This window comes from Eublepharis macularius, chromosome 4, assembly GCF_028583425.1.
Source record: "Eublepharis macularius isolate TG4126 chromosome 4, MPM_Emac_v1.0, whole genome shotgun sequence".
NCBI lineage: Eukaryota > Metazoa > Chordata > Lepidosauria > Squamata > Eublepharidae > Eublepharis > Eublepharis macularius.
The window spans coordinates 126,408,506-126,426,581 of NC_072793.1; the positions used below are offsets into that span (position 1 = coordinate 126,408,506).

At 43.7% G+C, this 18,076-nt stretch overlaps 1 protein-coding gene across 1 annotated transcript in view; it reads left to right on the plus strand.

Moving 5' to 3' along the window:
• Nucleotides 1-18,076, plus strand: part of C4H3orf20 (chromosome 4 C3orf20 homolog) — a 113,137-nt gene that overhangs the window by 72,276 nt on the left and 22,785 nt on the right. Inside the window, exon 14 of the mRNA XM_054976399.1 lies at nt 687-770. Coding sequence (XP_054832374.1) covers nt 687-770 — 84 coding nt within the window. The remainder of the gene's footprint in view (nt 1-686; nt 771-18,076) is intronic.

The following is an 18,076-nucleotide window of genomic DNA, read 5'->3' on the forward strand; positions in this document are numbered from 1 at the left end:
AGTGTAAGCCATTTTTACTTGAGTTGGCTTTTAGTGAACAGGGATAGAGAGGAATGCAGATGGTTCTAATGGGCTTTATTCTAATGGGCTTTCTTGTATACCTGCCTTGTATACCTTTCTTGTATACCTTTCTTGTTACCTGCCTTGAGCCTTTGGAATGAGGAAGATGGTAAAACCATCGTAATCCTCCTAAGTGTTTTAGGGCCACATAAACAAATCAGAATCTACAGAGCTAAATTACTTTATAATCCAAACACTTTGATGTAAATGGTCATGGATCAGGCTTCCAAGTAGTTTATGAGCTGGTAAGTTCTTTTGATATTTTAGTCTACAGGAACCACAACATACTAGGGCTTTAGTCAGTTTGAGTGCTACTGGCATGAATCTTAAATTCAAGAGCAGGGGCTTAACTGTTTTTTGGATCACAGCCCAAGGCTCTGATTCTTCAACGACTCTGGCCATTTATTTTTTGATGGGGAAGGTGTTGTGTTGTATAAGTAACATGGTTTTGTGGGCTGTGCTGGTTGAAGCCCATCTTCTGTCAGGGAAAGAAACAGTGGTCTTGATTCACTCCAGTAATTTGCTTAGGCACTTTTGCACGATTAGCTTTAGACTTATAGGTAAACAAGTATTTACCTGGAAATTGTTTTTTTTATATGTTTGTGTGTTCTTTTCTCTATCTATAGCTCTGCAGGTGTGTTGCATGGGAGCACCGAAAAAGTGCAAGCTATACTCTCCATACCAAGTACTGATCCTTCTGCAGAGCAGAGGTAAGATTCCCTTGGAAGAAGTAGGAGAAATATAATTAGTAAGTTTAATATAATATGAATTTGTCTTGGTGTCTTTAAAACTGTTTCTGATCAAAATGTAAGTCACATTGAGAAACCGTAGGATGCCATTCCTGGCTGGCGTTTGAGTACAGGATGCAAATAGGGTCTCAGATTGGGAAAAATTCATTCAGTTCATTCCCAAATCTTCTACCTCTGCTTGGTCTGGAATACTTTCTGTGTATCTGTCTGTGCAAAGTTTATTTTCAGGTTGCTGTCTTTCAGAAATGTAATGGCTAACTTTGATAGACTCTGGTTTAGTAATATTTTGGATCTCCTAGATTATTTGTTCGTATCGCCATTGGACTTCTGGTTTGTAATGTCAGAATCTTGCAATGTATTCTGTTCTTCTTAGAACGTAGAGTCCTCTGGACAAATCTAGTGTTGCCAGATTTGCCAGTGGGCCCAGTTTCAGACAACAGAACCAAAATTCCACAACTGGTTCTCCCTTCCTGCACCTCTGCAGTTTGTTTTTGATTTCTGGGTTTCCTGGAAACCAGACAATCTTGTATTTAAGATGAATGAGTAACATGTGACATTTACTGAAAGGTTCTAGGGTGAAATTTACTGGCATTGTGTCACTGAACCGATATAAATGAGTATCTTGGGGATAAGAAGGGATAGACATCCAAATAAAATAAATGAACACAGTATAGATGTCTCGCATAGTTTAAACATCTCCAAAGTAGAAATACAGATATTCATCTTGAGTTGCTGTGGTGGCTGATTCTTTTGAATAAGCCAGCTGTTTTTTCTTAAATGCTGATCTAACTAATGAAGGGAGGTTTGACTCACAAAAGCTTATACTCTGGAAATTTAGTTGTTCATTAAGGAGCTACTGGACTTCAGTCTTGCTCTTCTACTGGAGACCAACATGGCTACCTGAAACTAACTGCAGTGGAAAGCTGGAGAGACAACTCCTGAAAATACAATATGGAGATCCATTCCTATAAAAATAGGCAGGGCAAGTTAGTGTTTCAGCTAGTAGGAGCTTACAGTTCAATCTTATGTAGAGCTATTCCAGTCCAAGCCCACTGAAATCAACGGACTTTTGACTGAAGTAACTTTGGATTGGAGTAACTCTGCACAGAATAATTCTTTTAAGCTGTGAGGCATGACATGGTTGATGGCAGGCCTCCACTCTCCCCAGCAAATCCATATATGAGGTTGATTTCTTGCTTTGGCTCAAGTTACTAAGGATCCTACATTAAGCTATATGTAAGGATGCAGGTTTTGAGTCCAAGAGATGTTGGGACATTCCATGCTGTAGTACTAAAGAAGACAAAGCCTAGCACTGAACAATCAAGCTGAAGAATGACATGCTGGGCTATTTTGCTGAGCATACAAAGCCAGTTCTCTGCCAAAACACTGAGGTGAGCCTCTGAGGTATTAGCACTGCCACCAAGAATCATGGCATGGGAAAAGGTGACAAGCATGGCTTATGCCTGCCTTTGCATCCTGGACCTATGCAGCTGCCAGCCAGGCTCAAGAGTATCTCCTGAGTAGAAATTTGAGGGTGGGTACCGGTCAATAGTATCACTCCAACATGTGTTATATGCTGTCAAGTCGTCTCTGACCTATGGTGACTCTATTGTTACTGGAATTGGTCTCCTTGCAAGTAAAAGAATTTGTGTGTGTGTGTGGGGGGGGGGAATTACCAAGCAAGGAAAACAGGTATGCGAGAGGCTGGTAACCCCAGGGATATATCACCAATTTTTACGGGGTCCCTTCTGTTGTAACAAACGAGGCTGGTGCTTAAAGTCAAACAACAACTTTTATTAAAGAACAAGACTTCATGCACATACACACACAGAATTATGGGGTAAAATCGTTACACATACACACACCATCCTAGGAAGCTTAGCTAGAAGTTGGGAATAGAGAGAGGGAATAAATATATTTACCTATCCAAAGAATAGTCCAGTCAGTGGGAGAAGACAGTAGCTTCAAACGCCAGCATTCTCGGCCAGGAGTGCAAGAGCTTAGGGCAAACCTCAAGGAAACAGTGCTTTGGATCCAGTAAGCATGTACAAAGAGAGAGGCTTAGGGAAGCGACCCTAAGGGAACATCCAGGAAGCATGCACAATTTGAATGGGGCCAGGGCTCTACCTTTGTAGGTAAAATGTACCCTGAGGTGGGAAAATTCACCTAGCCGTTAGAACAAAGACTCCAACAGTCAGTTCCTGGGTTTGACAAAGGGTTTGATTACCTTGATTAGTAGTGGCTGGGACGTGTGAGAGGAAATGCAAAATTTGTTCTAGTGCTGCCCAAAAGGGATAATTGGTTAGTAAAGTCCACCAGAGCTAAGTTGATGAATTAGGTTTCCCAGGAACAACTGTACAAATTTATGAATGTCATTTGATTAGCTCCTCAGTCAAGGACAGGAGATCTCATCACGGAAGGAGGGAAAGGAATGTGTTAAGTGGGGATGACTCTGCGAGACCTTTGTTGCACTGGATTCCTCAGGGGCTGGAGAGACTGCAAATCCAATCACCTCTAATCCCTCCACATTCCTCTGCAGCATTCCATACACGCCAGGGTCTCCCGGGCGGAACTCAGCAACTGTTGGATGTCCTCTGGTTGCAATACAAACTGCCATTTTAAATCCAGAGGCCTGGTGCCATTTAATATCACTGGCAGCCATGTTAAAATGGCTATTAAAGATGGTGGAGGCTGGGCCGACTGCTTACACTATGTATAAAAGACCTCAAAAACATCCTATCATTTACAGACATACTCAGATCTTGTAAACTGGAGGAAGTGGCTTCTTTTATTGAGTGAAGCCATCTTATTTTAGGTGTTTCTTTTTTCGTATTGCCTTCTACTTTTCCTAGAATTATTGACTTTTCCAGAGAAACTTGTCTCCTCGTGGTGTAACCAAAGTACAATAGCATCAGTTTTGTCATTGTAGCTTCTAAGGAGAATTCAGGCTTGATTTGATCTAGAATCCACTTATTTGTCTTTTTGGCCATCCATGGTATCCACAAAACTCTTCTCCAGCACCACTTTTCAAATGAATTGATTTTCTACCTGTCAGCTTTCGTCGTTGTCCAACTTTCACATCCGTATGTAGTAATGGGGCATACCATAGTTTGGATTATCTTGATCTTGGTTCTCAAAGAGTCATCTTTATCTTTAAGGATCTTTTCTAGTTCCCTCATAGTTGCTCTTCCAAGTCTCCATCTTCTTCTGATTTCTTCATTGCAGTCTCCTTTTTGGTTGATGATTGAGCCAAGGAATAGAAAATCTTGAACAATTTCAGTTTCCTCATTCTCAACTTTAAAACTGAGTAGTTCCTCAGTAGTCATTACTTTTGTCTTTTTGATACTCAGCTGTAATCCTGCTTTGGCACTTTCTCCTTTAATCTTCATCAGTAGTCATTTCAAGTCTTCACTATTTTCTGCCAGTAATAAGGTGTCATCTGCATATCTCAAGTTGTTAATGTTTCTTCCACCAATTTTCACTCCACCTTCTTCTTATGATATGCTCTGCATAGAGGTTGAACAGGTGGGGAGATAATATGCATCCTTGTCTGACACCTTTGCCAACTAGAAACCCCCATGTTCCCCCATATTCTGTTCTGACAGTACCTCTTGTCCAGAGTAGAGATTGTGCATCAAAACAATCAGATTTCGTGGCAAACTCATTTCTTTTAACATTTTCCATAGCTTTTCATGATCCACACAGTCAAAAGCTTTGCTGTAATCTATAAAACATAGGCTGATTTTCTTCTGAAATTCCCTAGTATGTTCCATTCGCCATCGTAAATTTGCAATGTGATCTCTAGTGCCTCTTCCTTTTCTGAATCCAGCTTAACGAACTGGCATTTCATGTTTCATATATGGTAAGAGTCTTTGCTGTAAAATTTTGAGCATCAGTTTGCTTGCATGGGAAATTAACGCAATAGTCCAATAGTTGCTGCACACTTTGACATTCTGTTTTTTGGAACTGAAATGTAGTCTGAGTGTTTTCAGTCTGTGGGGCATAGTTTTGTTTTCTATATTTATTGACACGTTCTTCTTAAGATTTTGATGGACTCATTTTCTGTAGCTTGAAATAGCTCTGTTGGTATTTCATCTACTCCAGGTGCTTTGTTTCTCCCAATTGCTTTGAGTGCAGCTTTTACTTCACTTCTAAGATTTCTGGTTCATCATCAAGTTATTCTTCTTCAAAGGTATCTGTCATCCTTCCATCTCCTCTGTATAGTTCTTCAGTGTATTGTTTCCACCTTTCCTTTATTTTGTCTTGATCAGATACTGTATTTCCATGTTGATCTTTCAGCATCCCAAGCGGTGGCTTGAATTTCCCTTTGATTTCCTGGATCCTATGGAATAGAACTCTTGTTCTTCCTTTTTTGCCTCCCCCCGCAGTTGAAATAAAAGGCAGACACAAAGCTTGGGTATAATATTGGGCCACTTTATTAATTTAAACATAAACTGTCAATATGACAAGGGATCTAACTAACTAGCAGTACAGGTCAAGCCCTGGGATCACACATGACCTCTGCCTTGACCTGTCTGGGTGAGCCCCCACTGCCGCGAGGGTGAGCCATACAATGCATGGCTGGGACCTGACTGGCCAGGCAAATGGTTCCCCCTCCAAGCCTGCAGCACCTTGCTGTACATAAGAAGGGCCTTACTTGTACAGGGGAGCCACGTGGCAGTCTGCCCTCGCAACTGGCTGCCGTGGAGCCCACCAGTCACTCTTGACAGACCCCAATTCCCCACCAATGGGGATGTGCCAAGGGGGTCACCATCCCACTCATTTTCCCATCCTAACCAGCCATCGCTAGGGCCAAGCCTCTGCTTAGGCCCTTGCACCCCACAGGTGGCTTATGGCCAACCTGAGCCCTTGCCGTAAATCATCCAGGAATATGTCACAGCCAGCAACCAATAGGTAGACCCCATCACCTCTGTAGAGGATGGTGAATTCAGTAAGCTCGGGAGCAACTAATAATGCCTCAGCCCTTCCCAAAAGCCAAGCCAAAGTCATTACCGTCCAGGTGAATGACTAAAATAGGAGGTGGAGGACTGCACCTCCCCTAGAACTATCAGGCCACTACTTGCCTGGGTGCTGCAAGCCTGTGTGAGCCTGTAAGAAAAGGGCTGTGCCCTGTAATTCAAGGTCAACACCCTCCAGGCAAATGACCAGTACGTGAGGCGGAAGTCCGCACCTCCCCTCAAAGCATTGGGCCACTACTTGCCTGGGCGATGCAAGCCTGTGCGAGCCTGTAAGGAAAGGGCCATGCCCTGTGAGGCAAGGTCATCATCCCCCGGGTGAATGTCCGGGATGTGAGGCAAGGAAAGGGCCATGCCCTGTGAGCCAAGGTCATCACCCTCCTGGTGAATGACTGGGATGTGAGGCAATGGTCTGCACCTCCCCCGGAACATCAGGCCACTACTTGCCTGGACGATGCAAGCCTCTGTGAGCCTGTAAGGAAAGTGAGCCAAGGTCATCACCTCCAAGGTGAATGACCAGGATGTGAGATGAAGGTCCACACCTACTCTCAAGGCATCAGGGTGATAACCACACCTCTGTAGTTGCCCTAATAAAAGATGGCCACCACCCCACACTACCAGTTCTAGCCTCCCTCAAGTAACAAGGCCTGCTAAGGCTGAAAGGCCTGCCATCTTATCTACATGAGCCTACCTCAAGCCCCCAAAGTGTAAATGGGGGTGGGGGAGGGAAAAGCCCAGACAGGGAGGGGGGCACCAGCATCCACCCTGTTAAGCCCGTGGCAATAGTATATGAAGCAATCCGCCCCTCAGATGGCTGCAATTCACCCCTGTGGCATACAGGAAAGGCTATTGCTGCTGCTACTGGAAGAACTCCCTACCAACAGAGTGAAAAAAGGAGGGGAGAGATGCCTAGTAGGCCAGAGGCCTACAGGGGCTGGGCCTCACCCTGCTTTAGCCCTCCTGACTGATAGACAACAAGCCCCAAATGAAAATGGGGGAGGAATCTCTGCCAAACCACTGAGCCTGGTGCTGGGCCCTGGCTCTCATCCTAGAGTTTGAAGGTAGCAAGCTGGAGTTGAAGGTAGCAAGCAGGGGAATAGCACAGCTTCTCCAAGGCAGTTACTGCTGCCTAGCCCTGAGGGCCTTCAATAAAACCAGCCTCAGAGGAGCTCAGCTTGAAGTGTGCTCTGCTCAGGCCGAGCAACAAAGACAACTGTGTGCTAGGGAAGGGTGGAGCAGGCAAATATGCCTTTAGCTCTGCCCATCCAGCAAAGCCCTCGGGATGCCTAGGAAATGCCCAATAGCCTTTCCTTCTTCCAGGGCTGCAAACGTGGCCCCCGTCCAAGCTGCGGTGCTGCTGACCAGGTGGGCTGAATTGTTGTTGTCTTCTATTTCTTAGCACTGCTTATTTTAATAGATTTCTTTGTCTCTACGGGCAAGTTGCTGAAAAGCTGCATTTAGAATTCTGACTCTATTTCTGTCACCTTTTCCTTCTTGTCTGTCTTTAACAATTTAACAGTTTCTTCAGCCATCCATTTAGGCTTCTCCTTTCTTTGGGCTAGATCACCCTTTCTGAGGCTCAGGTATCTCATTTTCTCCCTTCCCATCTTAGCAGGGTAGCCAGTATAGAAGAAGCTAATAGGGTGTAGTGGATAGAGTACTTGGAGACCCGGGTTCAAATCAGTCATGAAGCTCATTGGGTGACCTTGCAGCAGTCAATTTTTCATTCTACCTCACAGGATTGTTGTGAAGATATAGAAGAGGAAGGCCGAACTGTGTATATGCTGCCCTGAGCACATAGGAGGAAGGACAAGATAAAAATGTGATAGAGGTTCTCTCCACAAGTGTCCCTGCAGATTCATTCCTGTAGAGGCAGGAATACTTATGTCTGTTCTTTTCTTTATTGCCTTTTTCCATCTCTTCTCCCCTTCACTTTACTTTTCCCCCTTTCTGATACTAGAGAGAGGCTACAAAAATTTCTAAGGGAGAAACTTAAGAGAGGGGCAGAAAGTAATCTCTAATTGAGGACCGCGGGGAGGATATAGCATATGTGTGTGTGGATTTTTCACTATAGTTCTGCAGTACGGTGGTTTCCCTGAAGAACTGAAGTGTAATTTTTTTATAGATACAGTTCTTAAATTTTAAGCAGAAGCCACTCATTTGCCTCCGTATTTGTTGTTGGGACGTTTCGACTGCTAATTAATCCCTAAAGGAATTTCACTAAGTTGTGCTGGCAGCCTTGTAGATATATTTGGATGTCCAGTGGAATTGGCAGAAAGCGATAGTAGCACTGCCACGAGCCCACTGGTGTGAATCTTACTACTCCACTCAGAAAAGTTTAATAACAACAATAATAATAACAACTATGCTTATATACCACTCTTCTAGACAGATCAGTGCCCTACTCAGAGCAGTGAACAAAGTCAGTGTTATTATTATCCCTGCAATACAACTGGGGAGCTGGGACTGAGAGGAGTGGTTTACCCAAGGCCACCTGCTGAGCTCATTGCAGTAGTGGGATTAGAGATGGGCACGAACAGCAACACGAACAAGAAAAAGCCACAAACAGCCCAATCTGCTGTTTGTGAGCAAGCTGTTTGTGAGGCCCTGTTCCCCACAAACATGTGTTCGTTCCAAGCCCTGTTCATGGCGTTTGTCAGCCGTTCGTAAAGCCAGACAGTCTGGCACCTTCAATCAATTCCCTTGGCATCGTAGGCAGCAACTGTCTCAATTCTGTCTGAATTCCTTCTATTGCCCTGGAAACCCCAGTCTAAGTCCAACTTACCTTGATAGGCAGGTCTCCCTTCCGAGCGTGGAGCTGCCATTTTATTACATGGGAGCAAAGAGCAGGGGGGAGGGGGGGGGTCTTCTGTAGCCATGGGAACACCAATCTCATCCCTCCAAACTGTTAGGCAGTTCTGACCGCCAATCACAGACCTCCTGTATTTCTCTATGGGACCTCTGGTTATAAAAGGCGCTGTGCTCCCAGCTCTGGCTTTCAGTTTCAGCAGACAGGGGAGTGGGAGAGAGCTGTTACTGGCATTTGAGAGAGAGAGAGGGAGAGTGCATTGGAGCTTGAATTTTTTCTGTGTGTGGTGGGGTGGGGCTCTATTCCCTCAGGTTCCAGGGCTGCTGCCAGGCTCTGGGACCAAGCTATTCTTGATTATTATTACCTTTCCTGCTGCCTGCTCTGTATTGCAATCTTGACCAAACTTGGATGATGGCTGGAGGAGAGCCTTCTGAACACTCCCCGTGAATATGGGCTCTCTAAGTCCAAGGGGGGCGTTCTGGCCCCAATGAACATCCAACCACGAACTTGTTCGTGAACAGATCATGTTCGTTGATGTTCGTGAATCACTGTTTGTGGATGGCAATGAACAACGAACATCGTGTTCATTTTTTTCCTGTTCGTACCCTTCTCTACGTGGGATTCAAACCAGCAGAGTGCTGATTTGCACCCCATACACTTAACCACTATGATACAGGAGACTTTCACCAACTTAAGAGGCCTTCTTCCAACTTTTTTGCCTCTTAGTTTGGAGGAAGATTCCTGAGCCTGCAGGAAAACTTCAGGCTTTGCTCTGTGGAGTCATAGGAAAATGCTATTAATCTACCTTATGAGATTGTTGCAAGGTTTGCTGGGATAATGTATGTGAAATAATATGAACAGTGAAAGTGCTGCATGCATTTAGTATTCACATTATTTATACTCATTAGAATTTACCAGGTACATGTTGCCATATTTCTAAGTAGGGCTTCAAAGGATGGAAAACTCAAGAAAATTTTTCACAGCCAATAGAACATCTACAACCCTCATAGCAAGTTTCTCTTGTTCTTTATTTTAGAGGCTATTAATTTGTTAGCCTCAAAAATATACAATATGAATAAAAACAGTTATTTTAAAATTGAAGATTTCACCTGTTGATGATGAATGCCTAAATAAATAATAGCCTTAATAGGAAACCATACCTTATTTATTAATAACAAACAAAAACTTCCATAATAATCCTGACTTTTGTTTATGGGCTAGCTCCAAGTTGGGAAATTCCTGGAGATCTGGGGGGTGAAACCTGGAGAAAATGGAGTTTGGGGAGGGAAAGGACCTTGGCATGGCATAATTCCATAGAGTCCACCGCAAAAGTAGCCATTTTCTCCAGGTGAACTGATCTCTGTGGCCTGGAGACCAGTTGTAATTCTGAGAGATCTCCAGCCACTACCTGGAGGCTGGCAACCCTATGGGCCCCACCATACTGGCTAATGTAGGATAGCTAAAGTGATCTTGAAAAAGTCAACTGGGAGAATATTGAGTGGACAGTAGAGAAAGTCAGAGGAATAGGGTTTGAGAGATGACTACTTTTCTGGGCACAAGCTGCTACTTAACCCCCCACCTCCTGGAATTTTTCTGTTTGCGCTTTTTTTACTAGAAAAGTTTCAATTTTTTTTAAAAAAATAAATTTTCACTTTGAGTTCTGCAGGTAGGCCTAGCACAAGTAACAATAAAAAAATGCAAGAATCATTTTAAAGATATAGGAAGGCTAAAACAGGGGAAGAAGAAAGCTACCAACAAGGAGCATATCTGAAAGATTTTGAAATCCTTGAGTTAAATTTAGAATTTCTTTCCCTCTAACTATTGTTTTTTTTCCTTTTTCTTTTTTTTACAAATCAGTCATCTAAAAAACTGGGACAAGACAGAAGGAAAACAGACAAAATCAATTCAGCCCACAAACTGGGGGGGGAACAAACCCTTAGATTAATTAAAAGCTTGGCAGAATAAAATTGTATTTTCCTGGCTTCTTAACCTTAACAAACTAGGCTCCTGCATCTGAAGGCATGCTCTAATCCCCAAAATTTGGTACCATGTTGATAGAAAAACTTGTTAAGATTCCCCTAAAAGTCCTGTTTGTTTTTGCTGCCACAGACTAACATGGTGACTCCTCTGGAATTAGGTGTCAGGGGATTTCTGTGGGGAGGAAAGTCCACTGAATAAGCCCCATCCCTGGAGCTAACCCAGTTCATCTTGGAGAGTATGGGGCCTATAGGGACAAGTATCTGATGTCTGCTGATAGATTCATAAAGAAAAAGGCTTTCAAATATCCTGTCCAAGGTAATTTAAGACTACTGGTTACAATCAGCACATTGAATTATGACCAGAAACATACGGACATGGCAGCTAGTGTGGGTCTTTGAAGACTGGCAAGATACCTTTCCTATAGGTCATGCTAGCAAGCAACCTTGCCACAGAGCTTTGTACCAGTTGAAGCTTCTGCCCTTGCTTCAGAAGGAGCCCCACACAGAGTACATTTCAGTATCTAATCTGGATCACAGCATGGAGAACCAGGACCCAGTCATGCTCTTGAGGAAGGGCTGCATCTGGCAACCCAGCCAAAGCTGATCAAAAGTGAGGAGAACTTCACATCTGCTTGCAGGGATCTAAAAGTGCCACCTGTCTGTAAACTTTCTCTTTGGGGGGCAGGAGGGGGGAGGGCAGCTCCATCCAAAGCAGGCAGACTCTTCAATCCCTGGCCTGCTGCATTACTGACAAACCATGTCTCAAATGCTAAGTATTATCATAAATATTACTGTTTAATGGCCAGAGGCTTTCCCAGTAGGCATAATGAGTCATTTTTCTTTTAGGGGTTTTATTCAAAAGTTTTAAAACAAACAAAAGCCAGGCAAAATCTCTTGCATTTTTAGGTCTTCTCTGTATTGAACCTCTATCATCCCTTTTGTAAAATTCTGTTTCATAAAGGTGTGGTAAATTCTGCTGTCCATTTTGTGACACTGGAGACAATTTGCTTTAGGGAAAACACAGCAATGGCCTTCAGACATGGCTTTGGGAAAATCAGATGTGTGTTATACTGTTTATCTCCTGATTTGTTTTTAATTGTCTGTTTTAATAGCTCAGTTTGTATTTTAATGGTTTTAATTTTTTAATTGTAAACAGTTTCAAGCAGGTTTACAGAGAAGCAGCATGTACATTTTCAAAATAAAATAATACGTATATTTATATAGTCGAAGGCTTTCACAGCCGGAGAACGACGGTTGTTGTGGATTTTCCAGGCTGTATAGCCGTGCTCTTGGCATTGTAGTTCCTGACGTTTCGCCTGCAGCTGTGGCTGGCATCTTCAGAGGTGTAGCACCAAAAGACAGAGATCTCTCAGTGTCACAGTGTGGAGAAGATGTTGGCAGGTAATTTATATCTGCTCAGGAAAGTGGGTTTGGGCTGAGTCATCCTGTAGGAGTTTCCCAGGGTGTGGAATGCTAATGGAGGGAGGCGTCACTGTATCCTGGAGGCGTCACAGGATACAGTGACGCCTCCCTCCATTAGCATTCCACACCCTGGGAAACTCCTACAGGATGACTCAGCTCAACCCCACCCCTCCTGAGTAGATATAAATGACCTGCCAACACCTTTTCCACACTGTGACACTGAGAGATCTCTGTCTTTTGGTGCTACACCTCTGAAGATGCCAGCCACAGCTGCTGGCGACACGTCAGGAACTACAATGCCAAGACCACGGCAATACAGCCCGGAAAACCCACAACCACCAATACGTATAGTCATCAAAAGTACCTCTATACCAGCTGCCTCTGCATACTTGTGGTACTTTATAGCTTCCTTATCCATTATCCCACTCTACATCGTAGGTTCATTTGGCCGAAACTGTGCAAATGAAAAAGAATTGACAACAGAATGGCTTTGCTGGGAACTTACTCTAAAGAAATACAGTTCGAGACTCAATTTCCCTTCAGCAAGGAGGCAGCCTCTCCTGCCATCCTATACTTAAAGTCCCATAGAATTTTGTGTCCCGTGGGCCCCATTAACAGGAAGCCCAACACTGAAAAGATTTACAGCCTCTTGTTAGGACATTTGTAGTTTGGAAGAGGAAAGCCCAATCAAAATGTGGATTTGGTAGATACAGCATCCTCTCTGCTAAACCAATTGCCACGAGTGACTAGTTCATTCCTTTGGTATTCTCTGCTCTCACATTCAGGAGGGATAAAGCCCTTAAGTATCTGGAAACAGCACTGCTTCATTCTGTCTGCCCTTCATAAAGTAACCAGTGTTGGATTTAGAAGAACTGCAGCAGAGTATTAGATTGATTTAGCCATAGGTGTGGAATCCTTCATTGCTAAAAAAATGATTGCATTGTTGTGTAAGCATTTTAAGGGTGAGATATTTCATTCCTTAAGTATATGGCACACCACAGCTGTGATCCTGAGAAAGTAATGAACATTATACCACATTGCACAGTATACAGTGGTTTGTACCGAATATGGGGAAATTGACAAGCATCCAAGACTCTCTAAACACAGAGTGCACAATCTGGCAAAAGTTATTTGGGCAAGTCCCATTGAAATAAATGGGTTTCACTAGTCTTAAGAAAGTCCCATTGCTTTCCATAGGGACTCAAGAACTTTTTTTTTGTGCCCATGGACTTTAAGAATTAATCAGCACTAAACTAATAACAAGATGTCTCTTTGTGAGACTGAGGGGCCAGGAAGCACTTTGTGTGTCACTGGGGCTTGTGTGTGATCTCATCAATGTTCATTGTGAGAGAAACTAGAGATAAAGAGAAGTCAGGGAGCATTTTGGACCCTGTTTGTAGCATATATTCTCTCTGAAACTCTGCAATGTAATCTGAATGCAGAAGAAGAGGAAGTGGGGTTTGATGCTTTTACAGTAGCATTTTTCAGGGTCACAATAATAACATTTGGTTTATATACCGCTCTTCAGGATGACTTAACACCCACTCAGAGCAGTTTAAAAAATATATTATCATTATCCCCACAACAACAATCACCCTGTGAGGTGGGTGGGGCTAAGAGCTCCTAGAAGCTGTGACTGACCCAAGGTGGCCCAGCTGGCTTCAAGTGGAGGAGTGGGGAATCATACCTGGTTCTCCAGATTAGAGTCCCGTGCTCTTAACCACTACACCACACTGGCTCTGAAATAAAATCTCTTATGGTTTCTGCCATAAGATTTTGTGGGGTCCATATCCTATCTGCTTTCCAAAAACCGTATGTTGTGTCCTGCCTGATCCTATTTTTAGAAACAATAGGTTGGATCTTACCACCCTACACCACTAAGTGTACAGCCTTCTGTGGCAATCAACCCTGTTCCACCTGTCTTCAAGGCTCTGAACCAATCCTGGAGACCACCTTCCCTGGCTCACCATAGGCAGGCTGGCCGCTGCCTCTCCCACCATGCCCAGGCTTGGGAGGGCTGGGCTCAGCCTCTTGTCAAAGGATTCACCTAGCCTAGGTGAGGAAAAGGGCATTGGAATGCCCACCGGTGAGGTAAATCAGGCTGAGAATGTGTAACTGGTCCAAGGTCACCCAGTGGGTTTTCATGACACAATGTGGACTTGAGAGCCTAGTCTGAAACTCTCACCACTGTACCACTGTGACTTTTGTGGGGTGGCTGCTGTTGAACAGGAGCAAGCAGCTATGCCTAGGTGAGTCATACAAGTCAGGTGATACCAAGTTACCTGGTGGTTGCTGCCAGGCCTGGCTATGTTGAGTTCTCTATCAAAGGTTGAAACAGTCCTGGAAAGGGCCTTGTTCCCTCCCCCTTCTTTTTTCTTATAGAAGCCAAGCCTGCAAAGCTGGCAAAACTGTTATGGTTGCCTAGTAACTGCCACTGAGGTTATCCATTTCTTAAAGCTACAAACACTTATTTTTGTTTTTTTAACCACCAACAGCCCCAATGTATTACTTTTTTATCTTTCAGATTTTTCTGCAAGCCTGGGGCGTTTTTCATATTTGTAGAAAAATCTGTCTTGTCTGTTCATGGCTCTAGTTTTTGGATGAAAGTATCCTTAGAAGTGGTTGGGCTGGGAATTAGATACATTGATGATACATATATAAAAACCTGCTGTCAACATTTCACCATTCTTTGTAATGACAAAGTTCTTGTCTTTGTCTTATCTCCTACAATCCAACTTGTTGCAACAAGAAGCATATTGATTATTCACTATGAGCATGTGATCTCAGCACAGGACAGGATATGAAATGTCATTGTTTTATTTTTGAAATGTCCTCCTCAGCAGCAGCTTGGCTACCTTCACCTTTTCCTGACTCCCAATGCCACAGATTTGTGTTGCTGACCTTTGAACAGACAGATTTTCCTTTCTGCCATTTTCTAGCATTCCTTTGCTATGTCGAATACATCCTATTAGAGAGGCAATCAGCCTGTTTTCCTGCTCCCTATCCCAAGAAGTTCACAAGGGTGAGCACAGAGAGAAACACAGCTGCTGTGTTTTCATACCCCTGAGTCACTGGTTGGACTCAGACTCTTTCTTTCTCCCTGTTGTAATTTTATCGTTACAAACAGCAACAATTCCATGGGATTTGCAAGACATCAACCATATTCCACACTCTGTGTCCGGATATGATCCTCTGTCTGTTTTAAAGAACATGCTATCCTTCTCTTTGACTGATCTCACATCTGCAGTCATTCTCACTCCAGGAACGCAACAGAAGTGCCAAAAGAAGTTTGGCGTGACTAAAAGTTCAGTCCTGCTCACCCTCATGTGTCCTTGCTCTTTTACCTCCAGTGTATCCACATCTTTATGCTGATAAACACAAAGGAAGTGCAGGTGGCCATGGCTTACCCCATGTTCACACATTTTCTCAAATGGCTGCCAGTTCTTAGCAAATGGGTCTTTATTTTTCTTGTTAATACTTATGGTTCTCCATCTCAACTGTTTTCTCTTGGCTGTTCTTTCACAAACCTCTCTGCTTTCTCTGTTATTAGTTCTCCATTATTCTCCCAAGGGTTCAGCTTTGGTGGGTTTAGTGGCACAGATCAGAGGGAACAATCTTAACATTCATTTTTTCATATCTGGTATCAGGATGTCAACAGAAGGAAAGATGGAAATCCATGAAACAGAAAGCTATTATCTGTGGTACTTTTCTATAGGGTTGCCAACTTCAGGTTGGGAAATTCCAATTCCCTTAGAGGAAATGGAAACTTTGGAGGGGGAATTCTATGACATTATACCCCACTGCATTCCCTCTGCTCCCCAAACCCTGTCCTCTTCAAGCTCCACCCCCAAAATCTCCAGGGATTTTACAACCCAGAGTTGGCAACCGTACATGCAACACTCACAAAATCTAACTATTTAATGTTTACATGTGTCATTGATGTAGTCTCCAAAACACTGCTGTGTATTAAAGTGTACAGCAATGAATACTACACATGTGGCACTCTCCCTTCTTATGTTAGAAAACCAGAGGGGAAGGGATAGCTTGAGAACTGTTGGTAGCAGCAAACATAGTGGCAAGTGGAACAGGAGTATTACTCTGTATTATCCAGTATTATTATATATGGCATAGTGGGATAGACTTCAATATTTAATCGCATACAGAATGTCTCAGTGATGGACGTGGCATGTGAACCTTCTGATGCATCTCTAAAACACTCTTTCTGTAGGACTAGGCTATCATGGTGGCAGTTCTTACAGTGTACATTTTATGATATGCCTTCTGCTTTTTTGTTCTCATTTTCAAACTTTTTTTAAAAAGAAGGCAATTGGAAAGCTGTTTGAAACAAACTCTAAGGGTTGTGGACTTTGAGCAAACGTCTGCATCAGTCGTAATAGAGACTGAATGCGCCTCATGGGTCTGATAATACCCACCCCTGTTTTATGTCGGCATACTCCAACAGGAAGAAATGTAATGAGTTTAGTTCTCTTAAGTGTCCTGGACAGCAGACTAGTAGGAATGAAACTACCATACTTTCAACTAATAAGGCCTTAAATCCCAAAGAGGCTAAAGAACTGGGGTATCCAGGGTCTGTTTCAGGTAGTGATGGATTATGGATTGCACATTTATTGTAAGTAAGTCCCCGACTTTCTCCTGGTCTGCATGATCAGCTGTAATAAATTATCAGGCAGCCAATGGCCCCCAGCCTTAAATTGCATTAATGCTCGTGCAGTCGGTCAACGTCGCTGTCCATTGCTGTGAATAATTGAGTGCACTGACACACAGTGGAACTTTGCTAATAGTTAAAATGCTTTTTGAATTAAAGCAAGTAATGGGAGGAAATAAGGAAACTGCCTGTAAATCATGCCTCAATCCCAGGACATTTGGGGCTTTGTAGCCGCCTGCTAAAAGTTTGGAAAATAGCCCTGTAGCTAATACCATTTTTGCAGAAATCCCCTTGCATAACCTCTCTGTCCTTTTCAAAACAAAGAGCAGTGCTTGAGGTTTATACTATGAATTGCTATATTGAAGAGTTGGCATATGGGTGTTGGCACCAGAGTGAAGGTAGAATTTATCCCATGGCACCAGAAAATCCAACCCCTTCCCTTCAGCCTTGAGCAGCAACCTCCTTTGGTGCTGTTGTAGTGATGCATCCATCTCAGTCAATTGGCAGCCCTTTAGGAGGAACTGGACTCTTCCTATTCCCAGTGCAGCCAGTGATGATGTACTGTAAGGGTGGCATAGGGTTCCAAGCTTGGGATCAGTTGCCTGACTCATTCTTTGTACCACTGCAGCTTAAGCAAACTTGTATGATTCTGACAGTAGGCTTCCAAAAGTGCTTTTAGTAACTCAGAGGGAACTAATTGGGGGCATTCTGGTGTTTTCCTTATGGTGCTCATTTGCTAGTTGCATTATAGTAGGGCTATTCTTCCAATCTTAGATCATAATAATAAACATTCATTCATTACAGTAGGGCTGTTGTTGTGCTGTAGCAATCATTCACAGCTGAACGTTCCTGTGTGGACAAGACAATCCAGTAACAAATGACTACTATAGGATATGTCCAGAGATGACTCCAGCATGGCTCTTGACCTTGCCTACAATGCTTCAGCGCAGCTGAGAGGTGGGACCATGCCCCCAGCGAGCAAGACAGACTGGCAGGAGCTCAGAAAGGGCACCAAAGAACACAGAGAGCTACATCTACAGCCATCTGGGCTTGGCAATGCAGCTAAGCACTTTTGTGCTTGATGCCATGGCAACAAGATCTCTCTGGGACTGAGAAGCTGTACTGGAAGTAGGGGTGGGGGTGGGGGAGAGTAGAATGCAAGAGATTCCAGGATCCAGATCTGGCAGCCAAAAGCTGGGGAGATGTTCCTGGGTGGCTCCTCTCCCTGAGAGAGACAGCAGGGCAGTCAACAGAGCAGCCCAGAGAAAGGAGGAGGAGGATCTGGGTACTGTGTAGTCTCCCCCCTTCCAACTTGAAGCTTCCTGTGAGGAGGTAAAACCAGATGTGATGCACTGCAAATTGACGGCAGAGGCAAGCCCTACCTCCTGGACCTGCCTCCCCACCCTGTGATAGTG